This window comes from Colobus angolensis, unplaced genomic scaffold (genome assembly GCF_000951035.1).
Source record: "Colobus angolensis palliatus isolate OR3802 unplaced genomic scaffold, Cang.pa_1.0 Scaffold214, whole genome shotgun sequence".
NCBI classification, from domain to species: Eukaryota; Metazoa; Chordata; class Mammalia; order Primates; family Cercopithecidae; genus Colobus; species Colobus angolensis.
The window spans coordinates 6589618-6612523 of record NW_012115311.1 but is presented as its reverse complement, the minus strand read 5'-3'; the positions used below and the strand labels follow the sequence as shown (position 1 = coordinate 6612523).

Sequence of the window (22906 nt, the reverse complement as noted above, 5' to 3'; positions counted from 1 at the left end):
AAGTCCTTTACAGAAAAAGTTTGCCACCACCTAATATATCTGGTATATCCAGAAACTTAAGTTTTGTTCCTGTTTTAAAGACAGTAAGACTGTCATAAGTTTGTGATAACTTAGTTTTTAGTGAACTAAAGATCAGTGAATGCATGAACTCTCACTGTCTCTACCGTATTTTGCAGGGTTTTTTTTTGTTGTTGTTGTTAAAATTTGTAGTCTAAACATGAATGTAAGCTGTATTGGCTTAATTATATTTAAATAAGCTTTTTTAGTCAAAAAACTGAATTTTATTATAGTTTTAAGTTAATGTTAGAGTTGATCCCATTTGTAATACAGTTTTAAAATAAAATAATTGAGAGAACACAGAGGCAAACCTTAAAATGTTCAATTAACATTGTAACTAATATTACCTATATACATCCTATATACATCTTAATATTAGTTTTAGCAATAATAAAAATTTAAGCCATTATTGTTATTTCAAAGGATGTTTCATGTTGATTTTTGTTTGTTTTCTTGGTTTTGAATTAGAAAGCCACACTAATTGCTTGCTTTGCTCTTTTTTAAGGTTTAAATCTTAGTAAGTTCAGGTGACGTACATGGTAACATTGAAAGTAAATTTCACAGAGAGAAGCATATCACAGTGAGGGCATAGGAAGATAATTTCATGTTTCAGGTTAAAAAAGTAAAGGAATAGTAGAGAATATCAGAAATTACTGTTGTGCAGATAGAGATGTGTAAGTATTATAGAAGTCTAAAAGATACTCATTATGGTAATACCCTGTGTCTTAGAATCCTTCACCATACCACGTGAGAAGTGGAGAGAACAGAATTTTGAAGAACACACCACTGAAACTAAGGCACATGAAGCATAGTGGACATGCAAAATTCCTTTCCACACCTATAGTTACTCAACATTTGTTACTGAAATGAAAGTAGTTCAGTGCCATTCAGCTCTACTAATTTGGGGATTTTTTTAAAGTTAAGAATAGGCTGGGCCTGGTGGCTTACACCTGTAATCCCAGCACTTTGGGAGGCCCAGGTGGGTGGATTGCTTGAGCTCAGGAGTTCAGATCAGCTTGGGCAACATGACAAAACCCTGTCTCCACCAAAATTACAAAAATTAGCCACTGTACTCCAGCCCGGATGACAGAGCCAGATTTTGCCTCCAAAACAAACAAAAAGATTAAAAATCATTAGAAGATTAACTAAAACTAGTTAGTCCTGGGCATATTTGATTTTTAAAATTCAGATTGTCAGTATAGTCATATCTGTTTGATGGAAAATAAATTGGTATCTTTTATTTTGGAGAGAAATATTGTCTAGAATGAAACTCATCACTTTTCCTTCTGCAAATTTGCTTCTTTATTTGCTTTCCTTATCTCAGTTAACGGTATCATCATCACACTCTGATGGTTCCTTGACCGTGCCCCAAATGGTTGTTAAAATATTTGTCTAAAATAGTTTGTCTCGTTACAGAATGCCTTTCAAGTCTGTCTCTACTTGCTTTGCCACCATCTTGAGCTCAAGCTTTCAGTCGTGTAACTAAAGTTTTTAGTTACTAGTTTCTTCCTGTACTGCTGACAGAAAGTGGTCTTTCCGAAATAGAGCTTATTCTGTCTGCGCCCTGCTTAAAATCCTGTCGTTTCTCCCTGGTGATGACAGGATAGTATGCCATGTATGGCTCTCCTTCCTGCCTACCTCTCTGTCTTCCTTTCCAGTCACTTCCTTTCATTCTTCACACCCTAAGACATAACATTCCAACTCCATTCTGCTGACTATTGCATGCGTCTTTATACCTCACACATTTCTCTGTCACTTGGAATGACCTTCCCTTCTTTCCATTTTTTGCTTAGATAGGCTCAGCATTATCCAACTGAAATGTCACATTCCCCATAACTTCTTCTCCTAGACACAGTTGCTTAATACCCTTCCTGTGCTTCTCACACTGCATTCTCTATGAACCCCCTAAGATTCCCTATCATGATTATTTGCTTACATTATCTGCCCCACATCCCACTTAGTACCTACCATGGTGTCAGGCACATTAGAAATACGCTTGGTAAATGTTTTTTGAATGAATTCGGATCTTATTCTAAAAAATGATGTTCTTATTATTGCTCAAAATGTAATTTTTATCTACAGTTGATAATGATGATTTATAGATTTATTGATTCAATTAATATTTATTGATAATATATTCAAAGCAATCATAGATGTCTGTCAGAGTCTCCTCTCTTGGATCCTTCAAGAAAACTTTAACATTTAAAAGATGAGTTCCATATAAGAGCATTATTTCTTGTCCCTAGAACATGTGATATTCTTCATCTCCCACCATGAGGAACATTCTGCTAGAGATGGAATTTTTCAACAGTATTTTAAAACTTTAGGGCTCTTTTAACTTGATATTCAATTCCACAGATGTAAAAAGTTAGACCCACAGATTGACTCAAAAGAGTCTGACAGTTCTTTATTAAAATAATATCATTGTATCTTTTAGTAGTGTTTGTATTAAATAAAGATAGCTTTGTCTCCAAGGCCAAACTTCTAACTTTATACTCATTTTGGAGATTTCTTATCTGGTTTATCATTTGTGGCAGTTTTTTGTTTTGTTTTGTTTTATCTAGTTTTTTTGGTGGGGAGGGAGTATCATCCTGAAAGTAGAAATTGACTTCCTACCCCTGGTCAGTGTGAACCCAAAAGAACTGCCAGTTTTTTTGGATAATGGTTTACTCAGCTATATCTGTTTTATTTACTGCCTGGATCTGGACCACCTCAAGTTTGTCCAGCTAATTAATCTTCCCAAGTACTTGTATCTTAGCCACTCAGTGAGCTGACTTCATCTTTCAACGATGTAGTTCATAATATATTCAAAAGCTCTTAATGGATGGTTTCCTTACTGTTAAAGTATCTCCCAAATATACAAGCCTCTTTCCTCATAAGCCCTCACACATTTATTGTCTACATTCCAGGTGTTCATTTTTTACTGGTGAGCTATATGGTTTGCAGTACTGAATCAGTAATTCTGGTTAGAATATTTATTATTCTAAAAATATGTATTTTTAGAATACATATTTTTGGTGAAAATATTCTATTACTTTGCCCATACTCCTAACTACATTTTTGCTGGGGAGGCACATATGTACAGCTCCTTTGGGAGCTACTTCTTACTTAACAAGGCACAGATTGTCATGATAGAATAGGAATACTATAAATAGTCCTTAGTATCATTTCTCAAAACATTTTATAACTTGCTTTAAATTTTTCCTTTTGTCTTTCAAAACCATATAATTTTCTTTCTTTCAATCTTAATCTATCTTTGATTTTTACCCTAGCTCTCCAGTACACTTTTAAACACTCTTATAGTTTATTCATCCATCCCCCAAGCTATAAAAGTTTTTTTTCAGATTTTTTCTTTGTTCTCTGCTTCCTGTGTGCTTTTCGCTTAAGCTATTGCTTTTTGTTCCCATGTCTGACCACAATAAGCTACTTTCACCAGGAAAACTGTCAAAATCATTCAACTTTGAATTGACCATTATGACCATTCTCATAATCATATATTGCCATATTATTAATACCAAACTATGTAGCTCTGCAGCAAACAGAATGGGCTTTGAATTGGATGACTTGAATTTGGGTCCCAATTCCACCACTTACTGAATGACACACCTTTGGCTAGCCACCAAATCTCTTCAATTTTTATGTATCAAATGAGGTAGTTATACTTACTTTAAACAGTTATTAAGAGATTCAAATGACATAGCATATATGTAAGTTATCTGTAAATTCTAAAGTTCTATATAAATTTTATATAATCTTAATTTGAATTAAAATATGGGCACTTGGGAAGGTATAAATAATAACTTATTTATTACTGTAAACTCCTTAGTACTAACACTATATTTTGCTCATAAGTGGATATATCAAATGAATTAATTTGATTATGAATTTTTTGTGACATACAAAAAGGATACAAACTTTTTGAGACATACACTTGTAAAATATTTGTCTTATTCATATACAGCTTAAGAGTTACTTATAGCATCAGTCAGTGGTTGTATTTTCATTATCTCCAGTAAAACATTGAGTTTACCTCTTTTTTTTTTTTTTTTTTTACTAAAAACCAAAGTGATTATGTAATTTTTGAAGATAGATAGGTCTTCCAAATTTGCCTCTGCTTGTGTTCTCATTGTCACGTTTAGTTTTTCTTTAGCTTTTGGGAAAATCCATTTGTTCCTTCTGTCCAAAACTAATTAGACAAAACACATGAGTAAAGATGTGAGGTTCTATGGACTTGAAATCACAATGGCCTTTTACAAAATACTGAGAGCACCGTCTGCAAATTTCAATTTTGCTATTGTATCAATTTTTTGTCATTCCTTTTGAACAAAGCATTGATGAAGCATTTGTTTATATTTTTCTTATGATGGAATGATGGTATTTGTAAAAACTATAAATGTTCTTGTTACATAGTGTTTTTTAAAAGTTCATTTAAAAAATTGACTTCTGAGAAATGAATGCAATTTCATGTTTTTCCTAATTTTACTTCAATTTGTTACATATTTAAAAACTCATACACAGAATATATGTGAATGATTCTTTATATCAAAGCCTTATTGTCTAAATTTACATGAGTTTAATTGTGATCGTTTGGCCTTTTACTTGTTTTCTCTTTGTCAGAATTCAAATCTTTGAGTAGCCAACAGGTGATACATGTCCCATTAATCTTTCTGACTCCCTAGAACTTGAGCATGAGAATTGCTGATCAATTACACCAGTTGTCTCTTAAATGAGCTTCTCACATCTGCCTCTTATTTCATTAGTTAACTGTCTGCCCAAAGATCTGATCAGATGGAACACTAGTACGTTTTTATAGCTTGTTCTGTCAGTCGGTACAATGAGGAGATAGGGTCATTAGCAAAATGGGCACAAAAGGGTATCTATCCACTACCTACAGTAAATATGCATGCTAGTGTCTAGAAGGCATTTGAGACTGTTTATTGAAATCACCTTAAGAAAAAATAACTGGTTTCACTTCGACTTTCCATCTAGCAATAAATAATGTTAAGACCATGGCCTTTCTTACTGTGTGGTGCTTTTACTAATTACATTTATCATCAAAGGAAGAAAAATGATAGTATTTCTAAAAACTATGAATGTTCTTGTTACATAGAAGTTATTTTTGAAAGGGGAAAAATCTATTTATTAAGTTACTTTAATTTTAAAAGCAGTGAAAAACTTTAGAAAATATTTTTAAATTACCAAACATCATAATTAACTTACTCTCAACAGCTTTATTAATACTTGATTACCTCATTCTCTATGTTGGCACTTGAAAAAACTACCAATTAAGATCTGCTTTCTTAACATATACATTGTTATACAGCAGTCATACTTTTAATTGGAAAAAATCTTGATAACTTTTCATCAATACATATAAGAAGAATTAATGTTTAAACTGTTTATAGAAAGAATACATTCTTAACCTGTAGAATGGGAATAATAATACTGTGTGACAGAGTATAATGATAATTAAATGAGACCATGCACATAAGGCACTGTACCAATGTATTAAATATTGACCAGCACATAGTAAGTGATCAATGAGTAGTAGCCATTATTACATAGACATTATTACATTCTATTTTTTTCTTCTGCTCTCTATTTGGGGAGATTGGAAGTATAACAGTGCAATATTTTATAAGCATTGGTTGATGTGTTAATCATACATTCTTTTTTATTATTTTTAAAATTATTTAATAACTGATAAGCTGTGGAAATTACCTGTTTGTAAATTAATTTTGTCTTTTGGAACAAAATTTAGGCAGAACTTCAATGATTATTGTTCTTTGCTCCACGGAAACAACCATATAATAAATGTCGTTGGAGTAATAGCAGCTATACATAGCTCATCAATTTTATTAACCTTCCCCATTTTGTTTAAATGTAAGAAATGCCTCCACCAAATAAACAACCAAAGCATGAAGTCAGTTTTCGAGTATTTTCACATCATCTTGTGTATCTGAATAGTTTTAAATTATTGTTAAAAATGTAAGTTAGGTGGACATTTTCATTCAGTTTACCTTAGGAATTCTATTTAAAAGAAAGCTTTTTTATACATTAAAATTATGTAATGAATTAACTCAGAATGGTAATTTCTACCATTGTAATTTCATTTTGTTTTAACCTTTCTTTGTTGTAGGCCTTGTTTGTATGAAGTCCAGCACATCTGTGGTTGAGCTTGTTATGCTGCTTTGTTCTCAGGTACAAAATCTCATTCACTCAATTACATTAATATATGAGGACTTTTGTGCCTAATAATAAAAAGTACGTGCATGTAAGTGTATGTTTATATATTTTTAAAATTTCCATCTATTATCCCATAGATGGAGAAAATAATTTACATTGAGTTATATTAGTATATAGATTATCTTACCATGTAAATATTGACTTATTCTCCCTCTTCCTTCTTCTTCTCTTTTTAGCAGTATTATTCTCCTACGCTTTCAATTCTTCCATTGTTTCCAATCATATATATGTATATAAAATACATATATAATGCATATATAAACATCATAATTTATAATTTTTAAATGTATTATTAATTACATTGTTTCTTTCTTCTTCTCTATTATATTTGAGATAACAAAAAGTAAGTTTTTTAATTCCATGCCCAAAGTGTATGATAGAGCTTAAGACTTTGCTGCTTTCTCTTTTTTTAGGTGTAAATTGTATATGTCAGTATAAATTCTAAAAATCTACTTGAGCTGTTTATCTTTAATAATCAGAATCAAAGATAAATGGTAATGTTGGGTATTGTTTCTTCTTAACAATTACAAAGAAACCAAAAATAAATGTAAATATGTTTTCTGATTACTTAAATAGGAACCTATTGGTCTTTCTTCTCACCAGCTCTGTCGAGTCTCCTAGCAGTCCTGATTATCCTGATTATCATATTAGTGTTAAATATTTTGTAATGTCAGAATGAAATAAGAGCTTGTGTGTGTTTGTAATAAGCAGTTATTACCTTTATTCATAGTTTCCCCAGTAGAAAGAAACATATATCTAAGCTCTTCCTAATTAGGCCTGAGGTTTGCTTAAAGCTACAGCTAACTCGCAAACAAACAACAATATGAATTCAAGTGATCCTCTAAAACATCAGCAAAACTAAACAAAACAGACGAAAAACTTACCAATTGATTTTCAGTTTTCAGGTTTACTTTCTTCAAGAATATATTCCTAGGAAAATCGTTAGGCCCATGTTCCTCATTATAGCCAGGAACAACATTGATAAGGAAGAGGTTAAAGAAAGCAGCATCCCTGTGAGGAGCTCATCTGCAGGGCATTTGAAAATGTTATCACCTACTGTTGAAGTCCTGAGTTCAAGAGACTATCTGGATCTTTTCGATTCATGATGATGCACAGTTCTGTAAAATGCTTTAATGGAAAAATAGCTTAGAATTCCTTCTTCTATAGCCCTGTGTTTCACTGCTGTTCAGAGAAATAAAGAGGAATGTAGCATTAAGATCTAGTGTCTTTGATGGCCTCATCATCTAATCATAGGTTTAACATTACTCATTTGCTGGCTCCAGGAATTCCTGCCATTAAGGGCCCTAGAGATGAAACTTTGCCTCAGATATTGATTGAAAGGAAGAGTGAGAAATTTAAGCTCTCTATGCAGTGCACTTTCTTTCAGCGTTTCAGCAAAGCAATATTGTAAACATGCCTCTCGATTTGATTTTTAAGTTGAATTTTTAAAATAATTCAGTTTTTTAAATATTTCAAGTATTTAATTAATTAAATGCACCTCATGTAAGTAAATTAAAAATATTTGCTTATTCTTTAAAATAGCTCCCAATTGTTTTTGTTATTTTCTGTTTAACTGAAATAATGCTTTCCACTAAATATTTTTAATGAAACAAATAATCCTCCTTTATTCCTATTCGGGGGGATCAGTTTACCATTTTACGGTGAAATTAAGCTTGTAGAACTATCTTTGTAGATCATTAATTGCTCCATGTCTGTTTAAAATCATGTCTTTAGTTGTAAGGACACACATACCAAAAAATGGACATGTCTTCAAAGTTTCTTAAAATGATGTGCCATTTTTCTATACTACTTAAATTCAAGATGATTTAGATCCTATTTTCTTCCATTAAGAGGGCAACATAGCAGTAGCATACCTCTGAAAAGAGAAATAAATACAGTTAATGATGCTGTGGAGACTGCTTGGCATAGCTCTCTCCAAAGCAGTTCTTCTACAGCCCTTAATGCATCTCTTGTAGAATGAAGCACAGTCCCTGTAGAATTACTACAGTTCTGTAGGCCATCTTTGTGCCAAGGCAGTAGGTAATCCTGGTGAATCTTGAAAGCTACAGAGTTCTGAGTACTTTTTGTTTTACTCTACAGACAGCCTTTTGTAAGTCTTGATAGCTCCATGTTACTATCATGAGCAGTATTAATACTAATAAAAATAGTTGAAAATCTGAATGAATAGCTTTAAGTTACTATCTTCATATACTATGTATATATTTTTTCCACAGTGAGAAATCAAACTAAGATCTTATTCATATTGTAATTTAATGCTGGTTAGAATAAGTTAGAATTCTGCAAATGGAATTTTTAATGTATTTATTTGTATAAAATATGCTTTTCTTTTTCCAAATTTAGACAAGCCATTTAAAGATAAAAATTTTTTGAGAGACCAGGCAGCTAAGTATTAAAAAGGGAAAAGAAAATGCAATATTGGGTTTTTTATAGGATTTTGTTTTTCTTTGCTATAACACATTAGATGGCTTTTATTTTTATGCTTCTCATTTTCATTTTGGAAATTTCCTGTTAGCAACTACATATTATTAAGGATATTAGCTTGTCTTTCTTATCTGAGCTCCTGAATAAACTTACTATTGCTAATAGTTTGTGCCCAAAATATGGTCTAAATTTACATGAGATCATATTACAAGTGTCTGAAGGTACTCGTCAAGGATAATTCAGTTCATATGGGCAAACTTTTAAACTCCAAGGGATGTATCATCCAGTCTACCCCCCAGTGTAATTTTACATCTTTGTGGAAAACGTAGTTAAGTCTTAAGAAGAAGCTGTTAATATTATCATTACGATATATTTATCATTCCACAAACACCCAAAACATTTTTTACTGTATTCTGGATTTTTTTCTGATATAGATTTTGTGATACAAATATATTTATTCTTCTTCACTTTTATTTTGTATTAAAGTTGACGTTAGTAGCATTTTAAAAATTGGTTTCATGTCATTTTGAAGTGAAATGAACTAAAGCAAAAAACTTAATATCAAATCAGAGCTTAATTAGGGAGTACAAGGTCTTCTACAGATTCTTCAGTATATCAGAGGTCTGATACTATCTTTTATCATAGCTTTTAAAAAAAGTTTTATAATTAGATATGGTTGAGGTGCTTATTCTCTATGTGTACTTATTTGTTTATTACATTATTTTTACCATATTGTGCTCTTTGATGAATAGCAGATTTAGTTTTCAAGTAAACTTCTTTGGATACTATAATAGTTCCTAATTACTTCCAGATTTTTTAAGGAAGTCTCCATAAGATATACTGCAGGAAAAATGGACTGATGTTATCCCATAGCATTTCTTTAAGTTTTTGTAAGTAAAGCTTAGCAGATGTCACTTGCATTTTTCTGTGCCTTATCTGTCAATAGAAAATATTTTATAAATTGAGAAACTGTATATTTAAAAAATTCTTAGTATTTAAGTGTTTTCTGGCTGGAGGCAATGATTAAGCGAATGCATGCTTAGTAAGTCATTTCTACTCTCACTGAAAACCTAAAGATACATAAGTAATATAAAGTAATAGGCCTGCAAAATGAATTATTTTGTGGTTTGTTTGAATTTACTTTTTTCTAAATACCTCATATACTTAAATAAAAAGAATTTTAGTGACTTCACTGATACGATCAAAGCATTAACCCAGGACTTCAAAAGACAACACTTATAAAAGAACCACAACTAAAGAACAATCTTTTTTTTTTTTTTGATTTGGCCTTTGAACATTTATGTTTTTCATTTTTTCTCCAGTTTGATATAGTTGAGTCAAATAGTACAAAAGAAAAAATACACTTTTCTTCTGCTAAATACAATAAACCTGAGGCTGAGGTTCAAAGACATAGATAAGAGAACATAGAGGTCTATTAAAAAATACTCATTGTAAGTACTCAATAGTGAAAGGATTTTTGGTGTATATAGTAAGATTTCAAATATAAGAAAACCAGGGATGGAGTAGATGTTTTTTCCCCATTGTCTTTGGAAATATCATGAAATTCTAATTATCATGATGAAGTTATGTCACATTTAATTTGGTAGTTATTTAGTGACTGCATTTTTTAAGCATTTTGATGGTTACTAAAGACTTACACATTGTTCCATTTCTCACCTTTAGTGTTATCGATGAAACTTGCCAGTTTTGAAGCTGAATTTGAATTCAGTTAAGAACGATAAAAAATTATGACCTTATACTTAAAATTGAATATAAATGAGCAATTACCTTTGTGTGGTTAGTAAATGAGTCCTGTGTACCAACAATAAGATTGTCATGGAAAGGTTTATTGAGGTGAACTAAAAATGAGCCCTGAAGGTGCAAGGTATTCTATTCAGCATAAGCAGAGAAGGAGAACTGGGCTGAAGAAACAGCCTGAGCCCTGTTTCTTCAGAAACCTGAGGTCTGGAGAGGAATGAGTCTCTCATTGGAAGAAGAATCATCCTGGGCCACACATAACATACACTAACACTAATGACAGCTGATGAACTAAAAAAAAAAGGTCTTGTAATGTTTTAAAAAAGTTTACAAATTTGTATTGGGCCACATTCAAAGCTGTCCTGGGCCACATGCAGCCCATTGGCCACAGATTGGAAAAGCTTGTGTTACTTGCTCAAGCCAGTTACCAGCCTCATTTACAGCACATCAGAAATTAAGTAGCCATATGTGATTAAGGTCAAGGGATAGCAAAAACAATTTTAAAAAAATTAGAAAATTTAAAAACAACAGCAGAAATTAAGTGGCCAGGCAATATATAGTATTGATTTGTTTACCTAGGCAGTGTATAATACAATACCTTCCTCAAGAGTATTTTTAATATAAAATATTGTAGTGTGTTAATAGTATAGAATTAAGGCTAGTAAGAAATATCTAACTTTTAAACAGTATTGGATAGTTGATGATCATTGACTACAGATTCTGTTTTAAAAGAGCCACTTTTTCATTTTCTAATATCTAAGAAATCCCTGCCTTGCTGTCTAGATGGTGGGTGACCCCACCTCTTATCTGTGGTATAATATCATTTCCAAGTTAAAGGGGGCAAATTTGGGCATTTAATGTTTTTGGAGTGGCTATATTATATAATCTTTATTGCCATAAAAGTTTGTCCTAAAGTATGTCCTAAAGTATAAAGGAAGGTGAAAATGCGGTGAGGCATAAAGATTATAGTCAACTCAAATAACAATAAAGATTTAAAATTATAGAGAATATGAGAAAATTATACACTGAAAATGTAGACATTTTAAAGGAAAAGGAGTATCAATAGAAAATAATTGGAAAATTGTATTTCATATATCTTGGGGAGAATCAGTAGAGAACACATTGCAACAGGAAGACAGACTCTCTATGTTCAATTACTTATAGCATTCCTGGATGAAAATTTAATCAAGGAGTTAAAGAGCATATAATTCAAATTACTTTTGATTAATTCTGTGAGGTATTTTATTGTTGGATTCTTTTTTAAAACTCTTAGAGACGTTAGCAGGTATAAGACATTTTCAGTCTCTTTTATGTTATAAAATATTTTTTCTAAGCTACCTGCAATACATACAATACTCACACATCATTTAACACTTATATATAACAACTTAGCACATATCCACTTCAAATTAGAGAGGTAAAAGTTTATGAAGAAACAAAAAGTTCTGACCTCATCTGTTAGAAATGATAAACTAAGGCTGGGTGTGGTGGCTCAGGCCTGTAATCCCAGCACTTTGGGAGGCCAAGGCAGGTGGATCACAAGGTCAGGAGTTCCAGACCAACCTGGCCAACATAGTGAAACCTGTCCCTACTAAAAATACAAAAATTAGCCAGGCATGGTGTGGGCACCTGTAGTCCCGGCTACTCAGGAGGCTGAGGCAGGAGAATCTCGAACCCGGGAGGTGGAGGTTACAGTGAGCCGAGATTGCACCACGCACTCCAGCCTAGGTGACAGAGCAAGACTCAGTCTAAAAAAAAACACATGCACATACAAAAAAGAAAGAAATGATAGAAAAGAACAACAGTCTTTTTTTCCTCGTGTCTAATTTCTCATAATTCTAGTAAGATTGAGGGAAAAAAGAAATCAATAAACCTAGGCCACCTGCAGGATCATTTTTAAGAGTGTTTAATGTCTGTGACAGAAGAGAAGGATTGTAGAATATGCTGAATCCCTGGATCCCTGACACTAAGTCCACCTCCCTAACCTAAAATTTCTTTCCATGCTGTGCCTCAAAATTCACATTTCCCTTTCTGCCAGTATTTTGGTTTATTTTTCTTTAATCTTTATTTTCCTGTGTCTACACTGTATAAGTTTTTCAGACAAATTACAACAATTTTGAAAAATAGTGAAAACTATATATATATTTCACAGTTTTCCCTCTAGCTCATGTTCCCTTTTCTGGTGGTAGATTTTCTTCATTTTTGTCTTATGCATATTTTAATATGCTTTATTTTTATTAGCTATCACGTAATAAGTAGTTTTCTGTATCCTCTTTTTTTGTTCCATTGTACATTTCCTCATGATCATTTTTTCTGTGGTTTCCTTTAAATAATTAGAGACTCACAGGAAGTTGCAAAAATAGTACACAGAGTCCCATGTACCCTTCCCTCAGCTTCCTCCAAAAGTAACATCTTACATATGACTGTAGTAGAGTATCAAAACCAGGAAATTGATACTAATGTAGTACTGCCAACTAGATGATAGACATTATTCAGCGTTCTCTGTGTTTTACATGTGTTTATTTCTATGTGTATGTAACTCAGTAAAATTTTATTCCAAGTATTAATGAAACCAATACGGTTGTTCTTGTACCTCATATCTTCCCAATTATTTCAAACTCTTTTATTTCATGAAGCCTTTCTGTATTATTATTATAAGGTTCTAATCTCTCCATCATTCCCTTAGCATCTGAGTGCATAAATCTGGATGGTAAATATAGGAACCTGTTTATATGTTTTAATTAGATGCTCTTATATGTGATTAAGTTATGATTTTCTTTATCCACCACATTTCAGTTTGCATTAGAAGAAGCTGCGTTTCTGGTATTTCCTTTCTTTCTGAAGAACTCTATTCAGCCAATGGAGAAAATAAGTATTGTATAGTCTCAATATATTTAACTAACATTTATGAAGAGCATTTAAAAGCATACATTGTTTATTTACAACAATCCAAAAGAAAAGACTGCTTAAGGATGACACAGAACTTTGAAGTTTTCTGAAGTCACTTTATGGATGTTATTCATTTCAGTTATGCTACAAATTTACACCATACTAAAGATCACTTTATTTTTCTATTGCCTTGTGTTATGCTTACCACTATGTCTTCCACTCCTAGTATAAATATCCAGCACATAGTATAGGTAATTATTAATGACATATTGAGTTATTTTATAAATAAAAAAGAGTATATATTAGCTAAGGTGATTTGTTATTTATTTTTATTGTGATAAAATACGTAAAATGTAAAATGTGCCATTTTTACCATTTTAAGTATACAATTCAGTGGCATTAATTAAATTCACAATGTTATGTAGCCATAAACACTACAATGTGAAGGTTAGGGAGGCCAGTCCCCCACACAGTCAAAAATATGCATATAACTTTTTACTCCCCCAAAAGTTAACTACTAATAGCTTAGCACTAGTGACCAGAAGGAAGCCTTACCAATAACATAAGCCATCAGTTAACACATATTTTCTATGTTATATGTATTATGCATTGTAAGTAAAATAAGCTAGAGAAAAGAAAATCTTATTTAAAATATAAAAAATATATATAGATACATAGCCAGTATATATATAATGCTTCTTTTTTTAAATTTTAATGTAGTCCAGAAGTACAAGAAGCTGTTTCAGAGGTCCAAAATATAGTCGGTGTTCAAAGAAAGGTCAGCTAATTATGTGTCAAAGATTCTTGTACTTAGTTAAAAATGGTGATCTCTAAATTTCTCTACAACACTAATGTTCTTATACTGGCTTCCACACCTATTGCTGCATGATCATTTATGAATAAATATGAAATATTTAATATAACTTAGTACCTATTTCTAAATCTTAAACTACACATTTGAATGTGAGAAACTTTTTTAACAACTCAAAACTAATATATAAACATGTGTGTTGTATATACTCATAACATATGCTCTCTTTAAAAATATTAACTTGTAAAACAGTCTAGATTTTTTTATTATAAATGAATACAAATGCATACACTCATTTTATAATAATAAGATGTGTCCAATTTTAAACATAATTTAATGATCACCTAAAGTCCTATAGAAGCCTCCTTATGTTTAGATGATACGCCAACTTTTCCTTGAGTAACCAACTAACTATATTTCAGTATTTCCTAATGATTTTTTTATGGTTGACTATTACATCAGTAATCTTCTCTTTGAATTGATTATTGATTATTCATTTCTTACATTCAGTTTTTCCTGTAATACTTTTAGTATGATCTTCATAAAAATAAGAAATGAAATTGAAATAAATGGTACTTTAAATACTTCCCAGATATATTTTTATTATGTATTTTTTACATACATTGAAAAAAATTCTCATCTCTATTGTCACCCTGCAGAGTATTTTTTTCACTTCACTCCTCATACTTACTGACTTCTCCAACTTATTGCACAGAATTTCTAAACATACCAGTTATGATGAACATTCACTTTGAAAATTTTAAGAAACACACCATGTATTTTAGTGACAAATAATGATAAATATTAAGGATATCAGAAATATAAAATCAATTCTGAAATTCTTGAAGACTTAAGATCTCAATTTACTCTTCCGTTTTTCCCTTGTAATGTTTTCATATTTTCAAAACTTTTACGATGGATTGAATCTCTGAGAACATTAAATTGGTTGATTTAATTGTATACAAAGAAGAGGGAATGAAAAATGTACATTGAGTTGACATAGATGAGGAGAAACTGATGGGGAGCATTATGTTTTAGGTCTGAGATTTCTTCGACTAGTCCATCTAACTACCATAAAGTGATTGTGAAGAGAACATAGGGATTTTATCATCATCCTTCTGGAACTTATTTGTCTTCAAAGTGTTTAGTTTCAAAGGGTCCTTAACATGAGATCCAGTTCCCTGAAAAAGTCCTTCATCTTCAGGAAATTTTATGCATACATGTTGAAGAGTTAAAAAATTGTGACAAAACTATCTAAAGACTTGGCAGCTCTCTGCAGGCATTCAAACCTAAAGTTAAGTATATTTCCCCATGAAAACAAAAGGTTGTTCATTTAGTTTTTCAGCAGAAAAGTGAGTATATGTCTATGGAGGTGTGTTTTCTCAAATGGCAAAAAATTCTGGAATAATTTGTAAGATAAGACTTTAAAATATACCTTTTTCCTGTCATTGCCAAGAGTTTGTTGTTGATGAAATGACAGTAAATTATTCTTATCCCTTTGCATGTGTTCTCATGTATCTGTAAGTCTTTGTATTTGTCAGTGAGAATTGTTAGAGTGCTAGGGCAGGGATTAAAATTGTCTTCCATGTCCACCTCTTTCCCATTTTTTAGCTTGTATCTCAGCATCCATAACAAACAAATAACGTTTCTTCTCTATGCTATGTACTTTTCTTGTCACAAAGTTTTGTTTATCTCTCCTTTCAATATTTTATCCAATTATTTTTTGAAGCTCTTGTAATCAGTTACATAGTAATGTGCACTTAAGAAGTATTTTTTGAAATTAGCCAGGCATAGTGGTGCACACCTGTGGTCCCAGCCATTCAGGAGGGTGAGGCAGGAGAATTACTTGAACCTGGGATACGGAGGTTGCAGTGACCTGAGATCGAGCCACTGCACTCCAGCCTTGGTGACAAAGCAAGACTCTGTCTCAAAAAAAACAAAACAAAACAAACAAACAAAAAAAAAAGTTTTTTGAAATTATAAAAGAAATGTGCATCAGTGTAAAAGTATATAATCATTGCCTATCCAAATTTGTTAGAAAAAATTCAAAACCATGTGTATCTCATTTACTTCACACACACGTGTAAATAAAGTACTGCAAATATAAATAACTCCATTTCAGAGGTAATGTGTCATGATTAATAAAAATAACATTAAGTGATGAGAACATGATACAGGATTTATCCCATTTCCTATTTTCAGAGTTTTAAAACTATTTCGTTTACATGCTTTAAGATTTGTTATATTGCCAGCATAAATTCTTAAACCTTACTCCTATGGAACAGGGCAATAGAAATAGAAATTTTTAGACCTGACTCGCATTGAAATGGGCAATAAGAAGCATAAATTCTTGTCATAGTATTGCACTTTTCCATAGGAGTCAGGCCTAAAAATTCATTTGTAGCTTAGGATAACATGGGGAAGATGCCCTTTGTTACACTTTTCCTATAGGATACATTTTTGTTCTCATTCCGTTTTTTTTCTTTATACTTAAGCATTTTTGTTGGCCACCCAATACTGTGTACTGTTATCTACCTAGATGTAAAGGGATTGGACTTCTCAACTAAATATGGTAAAAAAAAATTATCGTTGCCCCCTTTACAACTGTCATTCGCAAATTATTAAACGTGCTTTAAAAACCACATGCAATCCTAACATTTTCTGAGGAGGAAAATACACTTTATCTTGCAAAGAATATTTTATTGTCCCTTTTGTCTCTCTCATTTAGTAGATGAAAAAAATAAACTTCTGCTTTCTTCATTGACCACAACGAGAGTCCACAATATGGGTTTTTTGTTGTTGTTGTTGTTGTTGTTTGTTTTACTTTAAGCTCTGGGATACATCTGCAGAACACGCAGTTTGTTACATAGGTGTACATGTGCCATTGTGGTTTGCTGTGCCTGTCATCGAGGCTTTAAGCCCCACGTGCATTAGGTATTTGTCCTAATGCTCCCCCTCCTCTTTCCCCAACCCCCCAACAGGCCCTGGTGTGTGATGTTCCCCTACCTGTGTCTGTGTATTCTCATTGTTCAGTTCCCATTTACGAGTGAGAACATGCAGTGTTTCATTTTCTTTTTCTGTGTTAGTTTGCTGAGGATAATAGTTTCCAGCTTCATTCATGTTGGCGCAAAGGATATGAACTCATTCTTTTTTATGGCTGCATAGTATTCGATGAGGTATATGTGCCACATTTTCTTTATCCAGTCTATCATTGATGGCCATGTGGGTTGGTTCCAAGTCTTTGCTATTGTAAATAGTGCTGCGATAAACATACATCTGCATGTGTTTTTATAGTAGAATGATTTATCAACCTTTGGGTATATACCCAGTAATGGGATTGCTGGGTCAAATGGTATTTCTGGTTCTAGATCCTTGAGGAGTCGCCACACTGTCTGCCACAGTGGTTGAACTAATTTACACTCCCACCAACAGTGTAAAAGCGTTCCTATTGCTCTGCATCCTTGCCAGCATCTGTTGTTTCCATACTTTTTAATGATCACCATTCTAACTGGCATGAGATTGTATCTCATGAGAGCCCACAATATGTTTTATGCTAAATCCCAGAAAATAACTGATAAAAACTTATGTTTAAAATTTCTAGTTTTAGTGCTGTCTCTATGGCTAAAGTCGTTAATTCTCCAACGTTTCTACTTGAAGCAGCACCTCGTGGGCTGCAGTAGGGAGGAGTTGGAAAGGTGGCCCAGATGGTAACGCATGTCAACCACCGGAATCACAAACGTCCTATGCTCTTAGACTTTCAAATTCCCATTTTTACTTTATTATTCTTACGTTCCTCACCATTTTGAATGACATTACTTGAGGTAATTTTTTAATTTTTTGTTTTCCTCTCGGACTCCAGGGGGCTGAACATGTAATATATATCCTGGGCATAGTCACTGCCTGCATCTTATGTTTCTCATACCCCAACTTGAATAAACAAAAACTTTAAACTTTCTTTCTACAGAAAAAACAATTGATAACATTTTTGTGGCCTTACACATTGTTAATAGCAGTTCATAGTTTTTCATGTAGTTAATAGACATTTACTTGGTAATTCGAAATTATGCAAATTGTTGCAAATAGTTGAAGAATTTTGAAAACCTTCAAAAACTGAATTATACTCTCTTTTATTAGGTGGAACCACTTTGGCTATTGCTCAGGGCAAGGCCTGCGTAACTGCTCTTGTGCCTCAACCATATCACGTTAATGGAGCATGTGTGACAGAAAAGAAAACATTCATGGCGGGAAAACCAAATAATAATAGAACCTAGGGGAGAAAATGCACCAGGAAATATAACATTTAAACATTTTTACACATAAGGATTTTTTCTGTGTTTGCCATTCAGTGTTGGTTAAACTTCTAGAATTAAACTCTTGTTTCCTTCATGTTGTAGTATAGTCATTGTGACAGTTGTACCATCTATTTCTTCTGGCCCTAGTGTCATCACAGTCTAATAAAGCCTGGCTCTTCCTTTAAAAATACGGTACTTAAAATCTAATTATATAATATGCACATAAAACACATAAAGAGTAAAACTGAACTCATAGAGTCACATGAAGAAGACTATTCAGCCAGCTGGTGTTAAACTCCCATATTGAAAAATTGGCAGTTCAAGTTAAAGTTGCTTTAAATTCCTCTATCAAATAAAAGTATTTGATGTCTACCTACATCAGGACAGGTGAGCAGGACAGATAGTGGGATAGACAGAAGACTTAAATTTCCTGCAGGGCACGGGGAGAACAAAAAATACCTTATTTACATTAAAAAAAAATCCTTTCTTCTTTTCATAATTAGCAATACTTTTTCATGTCTTCATGGAAAATGAGAACCCAGTTAGATTCTTTTTCTATAGGATTAAAGAAACACTATGTTCAATTAGTATTGTTCATCTGTAGTAGTATCATTTTAAGAGGTCTCATTACCAGTCACCTGGTTTCATATATCTGGCAATAACAAGAGGTGGATTGTATGTTAATCACTATTGACCCAGTAGATCACTAGTTAATAGTATTTGTTATTGTGTTACTCAGACTGTAGCAGGTGTTCAGAGTTAAAATTATATTAGAATTTAAAACCACATATCTCTTAAATTCAAAAAGACCAAGACAAATAAGACCAAGGAGTTTATGATTTTCTGGGAAAGAAGTACAGTGAAGTTTACAACCATGTTACTAAAGTCTGGGTGCCTTTATGAATAATAACTGGACTATTTTATACATAAGTAAAGGAAAACTTCACACTTTTTATTCTTTTTCTGAAGAATTAACTGTTCTTACCCCTTTTCAAGACACCCCATTCTTATATGCATTCATCAGGATTTCCGTCACCTTCCATCTCTTGTAATCTTTCTGTCTCTCCTTCACCGCTTCATTCTGGTCCACAATTACAATTAAGTCTCTTCATCATAAAAACTTCACAAAAGCTTTCAAACGTGTGTCTTTCTCTGACCATCCTGTCCATTGTTTCTTGGCTTTAATCACAAAGCTTTTTGTGATTGTTTGCTCTAGTTACCACTTTCTCTTTCTCACTTACCAGCCCAGTACAATCAGACTTCCCTCCATAGTATTTAGGTCCTCTCTTGTGTCCTCATCATACCTGACTTTTCTGAAATATGAAAATGACAGTGTAATGTCATGCAAGCAAATGGACTAGCGATAGTTTTCTAATGATTATATTTTTAAAATACGGAAACCTTGCAAAATAAAATGAGAACGTGACACAGTCCCACCGTCAAAATGAGAAAGTGACACAGTCCTACTGTCAGAAAATGTTTACTGTTCTCTTCAACAAGAAGACTTCTGCCACTGGCTCTCCTTCTCTAATATTGACGCTTCTTTTGGTAGAAAACTTTAAAAAAGAGCAACTCAGGCCTTCTGAGGAGTTGAACACAAATAGAGGTCAACAGTGTTATATTGTCATTGAACAAATTCAGGAATTACATTGCCTTGACAAAAACAATTCTGTGTGTGTGTGTGTGTGTGTGTGTGTGTGAGTGTGTGTGACGGAGTCTTGGTCTGTCACCCAGGCTGGAATACATTGGCGCAATCTCGGGTCACTGCAACCTTCGCCTTCTGATTCAAGCAATTCTCCTTCCTCAGAGTCCCGAGTAGCTGGGATTACAGGTGCGCACCACCATGCCCAGCTAATTTTTGCATGACAAAAGCAGTTCTTGAAGGGAAAACATATAATTGAAGTGATACATTTTTATTCAGAATGTTTTCGTAAGTCTTCTGTGTTCAGACTCTCTCTCGCTGTAGTCTCATAAAGTTACTGTTTCCTTTTTGACAGTCTATTACCCTGCTTGCAGTACAAGTCTCTCCTGATTCATCACAGAAACTTTATGGTTCTGTAAAACTAATACTGTTCTAAAAAATTGTTTTTTAAAAAAGTTTTAATTTTACTGTATGTAGTTTAAGGTACATAACCCACAAATAACAGACCCCTACTCCACCACTGAGATCCACTGGTCTGAATCAACCACTTTCAACTCTTTTATCTGTCTACTTTATTAGTAAACTATATTTTGGAAATAACTCTGTTATACTAATATTCTTGGTTTGTCCATTTGAAATATTTTTAAAATTTGTTATATATAGCATGTCACTCTTACAACACAGCCACTACCACCTACTAAAAAATATGGGGGAAAGTTTCTACTTTTGTGTCAGCATGTCCCCACGATAGCCATATCACAGTTTTACAGTGTGTCAGTATTTCTTCTAAGTATCATCTGTAGCTAAACTATCCACCATTTCCTTCCCAAGATAACTATTTTCTTTTAGAGTGAATTGCCGCTTTGCTCTTTATTTGTTGGCTAAGTTTTCTGGATGCCTATTAGTAAATTTGCCCCAAACTTTCCAGTAGAACTAAAAACCTGCTCTAACTCTAGTGCACATTAAGTATTCTCTCAGCCTCTGCTTAATCCTGTTTTGGTACTTCAATTAAAAATTGTTTGGAGAATTTCCATTGCCTCTGTCTTGTTTAAGTCTACCATTTCTTAGATATGAGTCTATCTCTTTTTAAATGTGTTTTCTGAGAATATGTGTAGGGTTTGTCACAAGTTCTTTCCGTCTTATTGAGTGCTTTTGGTGGGTTTGCATTCCCCTCCTGCAGTGAGCTTGGGCTTCATCATAGGACTTTCTCTGGCCAGTGAATGTGGGCAAAGGGACATGTGTTACTTCTGGCTGGAAGCTACAAGAGCCAGGGCATGCTTAGACCCATTCTCTTTCCCTCCATATTGGCTGCCAGCAGTCTTCCAGACAATGACAACATAGTCAATATGACTCCCAGGATGACACCAATAAGGATGTAGAGCAGAGCACAGACAGTAGACAGAATTTGAGCAAGACGTAAACTTTTGTATTTTAAGCCCCTGAGATTCAGGGACTAGCACAACATAAACTTGTTTCTCATGTTTGATATATTTTCTCATTTTGGCATAGCATACCATCAGTGGGTTTTTGAAAAAGAGTCAGTGATAAATTTTTATACATGTGTGAAAATGTGATTATTCTATCTTCATATGTTACTAATAGTTTGGCTGCATAGTTTGTTCTGAGTATTCTGTTCATAATTTTGAAACTGGCTGATGTTAAACTCCCATATTGAGAAATTGGTATTTCAGCTTAAAGTTACTTTAAATTCATATTTCAAATGAAAGTATTTGATGTCTGTCTACGTCAGGACAGGTGAGCAGGACAAATAGGAAGCAGGATAGACAGAAGATTTACTTTCTTCCATCTTCTAGTTTTGCTCTTGAAAAGTCTCATTCAGATTCCTGATTCTTTATATAAACTTTTATTTTTTCCTGCGAGTCTCTTTCTTAACCCTGGTGTTCTAGAATTTAATGATGATTTACTTGCTAGGGTATATTATGTATTATATTATTCATTACATAATTATGTAATTATATTGTCATATAATTAAATCCTAGAAAATACTTGAAATTCCTTTGATAATTTCTTGATACAATGTTTCTCATTCACTCTTTCTAAAATTCCTACTTACTGGATAGTGACCTTTCAAAGGAAGATCCTCTAATTTCTTTGCCTCCTTTGTTTTCTCTCTCTGTCTTTTTGGTTGTACCTCATTATCTCTTTGTTCTATTTTCTGGGAGATATCTTCATCTCTTTTTTAATGTATACAGTATCTTCGTATATCCCAGTTTTATTACTATATTTTTTTGGTGTCGCTTCATTGTCTCTCATTCCTCCCAACCCTCACCTCCATTATCCCTTTCTGATATTGGCATGTGTCTTTAATATAAGGTTGCCAACAGGATCATAGGTAGTGACTTTGAAAGTAGTATTTGTGATTAAAGGGTCCTGTATCTTTCTGTTTTCCTGAGGCAGTGTATATATGTGGAGTGTTTTCTTTCAAATAATGCTATAATATTCTGCTTCTGTTCTTAAATTTTAATAGATCTTTTTCTGTCCCTTTCAATTGCATCTTTTTGCAGTCCTAAAAATGTGAATCCTTTCCAGCCTAGGAATACTTTCTCAACCTAGATATTTGATCCTCTTTTTGTTTATACTTCTTAGGAGACTTTTGCCTAATGTTATGCCTTACTCAATATTTCCATGTAAATAATTGCAAATTTCACATTCTTTTTTTATATATATACTTTAAGTTCTAGGGTACATGTGCACAACATGCAGGTTTGTTACATATGTATACATGTGCCATGTTGGTGTGCTGCACCC

The 22906-nt window shown here is 32.9% G+C and overlaps 1 protein-coding gene across 1 annotated transcript in view; it reads left to right on the top strand.

The window, feature by feature from the left end:
• Positions 1–22906, top strand: part of NBEA (neurobeachin) — a 763072-nt gene that overhangs the window by 338856 nt on the left and 401310 nt on the right. Inside the window, exon 35 of the mRNA XM_011943032.1 lies at positions 6197–6258. Within this exon, the coding sequence (XP_011798422.1) occupies positions 6197–6258 (62 nt within the window). The remainder of the gene's footprint in view (positions 1–6196; positions 6259–22906) is intronic.